At 43.5% G+C, this 1208-nt stretch overlaps 1 protein-coding gene across 1 annotated transcript; it reads left to right on the forward strand.

Moving 5' to 3' along the window:
• The first annotated feature begins 722 nt into the window (after window positions 1–722).
• LOC146887645 (uncharacterized) lies at window positions 723–1208 on the forward strand. The gene has a single exon (XM_085670320.1). It carries the CDS (start codon window positions 723–725, stop codon window positions 1206–1208), a length of 486 nt encoding a protein of 161 aa, XP_085526446.1.

Here is a 1208-nt window from a genome sequence, read left to right on the forward strand (position 1 = left end):
AACCCTCGCTGCCACGTTAGCAGAGGTACATAGCCGAGCTTCGATACACATCGACACTGAGAAGGCCATGCAATGGAAGAGGTCAGAAGAGAGGCGACCGACCTCCGATAAAAAAATCAGAGATAACCGATGCCAGATAATGGAGACGTCATCACCCCACAAACGTGTAAGCCATAAATTCACTCCATATGCCATCCGAAGGACATCAAATAGAAAGGTAATGAAGCCTACCTGTTTGTCTCTTACTGAGCCCAAAGTCCGCTTAATAAAAAAATGAAGAAGTAATAAATACATGCATTTTCCCTTGGAGATCGGTAGACCACTCGAAAAAGATGTTTGTCTATTGCGAGTTCCATAAGACTCATGGACACGACACAGAGAATTGCTTTCCTTTGAACGGACAACTTGCAAGTCTAGCTCGAAGAGGTTTGCTTCGAAGGTACGTCAGGTCGAAAGGTCAGGAAAATAAAGATCAGCAACTTGAGAAAAATCATATAATTGAAGACACACACGAGACACCGATCCTCAGAGACTTTAACACCATAGTTGGAGTGTTTGCAGGTAGATGCATAACTAGTTCGGTTAGAAAACTACGTCAAGAACATTATGACATCAACGACCACCAAGATAACTAGCGTCACGCCAATCTTAATCTTCTCAACGGAGGACATCAGGGTGTATGCCTACATAAGGATGACCCGGTAGTTCTATCAATCATTATGATGGGAATAAACGTACATCGTGTCCTAGTGGATCAGGGGAGCTCGATAGATGTCATGTTTTGGGACGCATTTGTAGGCATGCAAGTTCTTAGAGATCAGCTACAACCATTCAATGGTGTTCTTGTAGGTTTTTCAGGGGAGCAAGTCGAAGTCCAAGGGTATGTAGACCTTCAGACAACCTTCATCGATGACCAGGCATACGAAATGGTAGTAATTCAGTACATCGTGGTGAATGCCCCATCTTCATATAACTTATTATTGGGAAGACCATCACTCAACAAGCTAGGGGCAATTGTTTCCATTGCTCACATGAAGATAAAATTCCTGGTAAAGGGGAGAGTAGTAACCAAGAAGGTCGATCAAGAAGTCGCCCGCAAATGTTATGAGAATAGCCTACGCACAAGGAAAAGAGCCTACAACTTATCGCAGATCCACCTTCTATCTATGGAAACACAAGGGAACGAGCTGATTCAATGGGAGACCTAA

This window comes from Vigna unguiculata, chromosome 3 (genome assembly GCF_037176805.1).
Source record: "Vigna unguiculata cultivar grain cowpea cultivar isolate G323 ecotype 2 chromosome 3, ASM3717680v1, whole genome shotgun sequence".
NCBI lineage: Eukaryota > Viridiplantae > Streptophyta > Magnoliopsida > Fabales > Fabaceae > Vigna > Vigna unguiculata.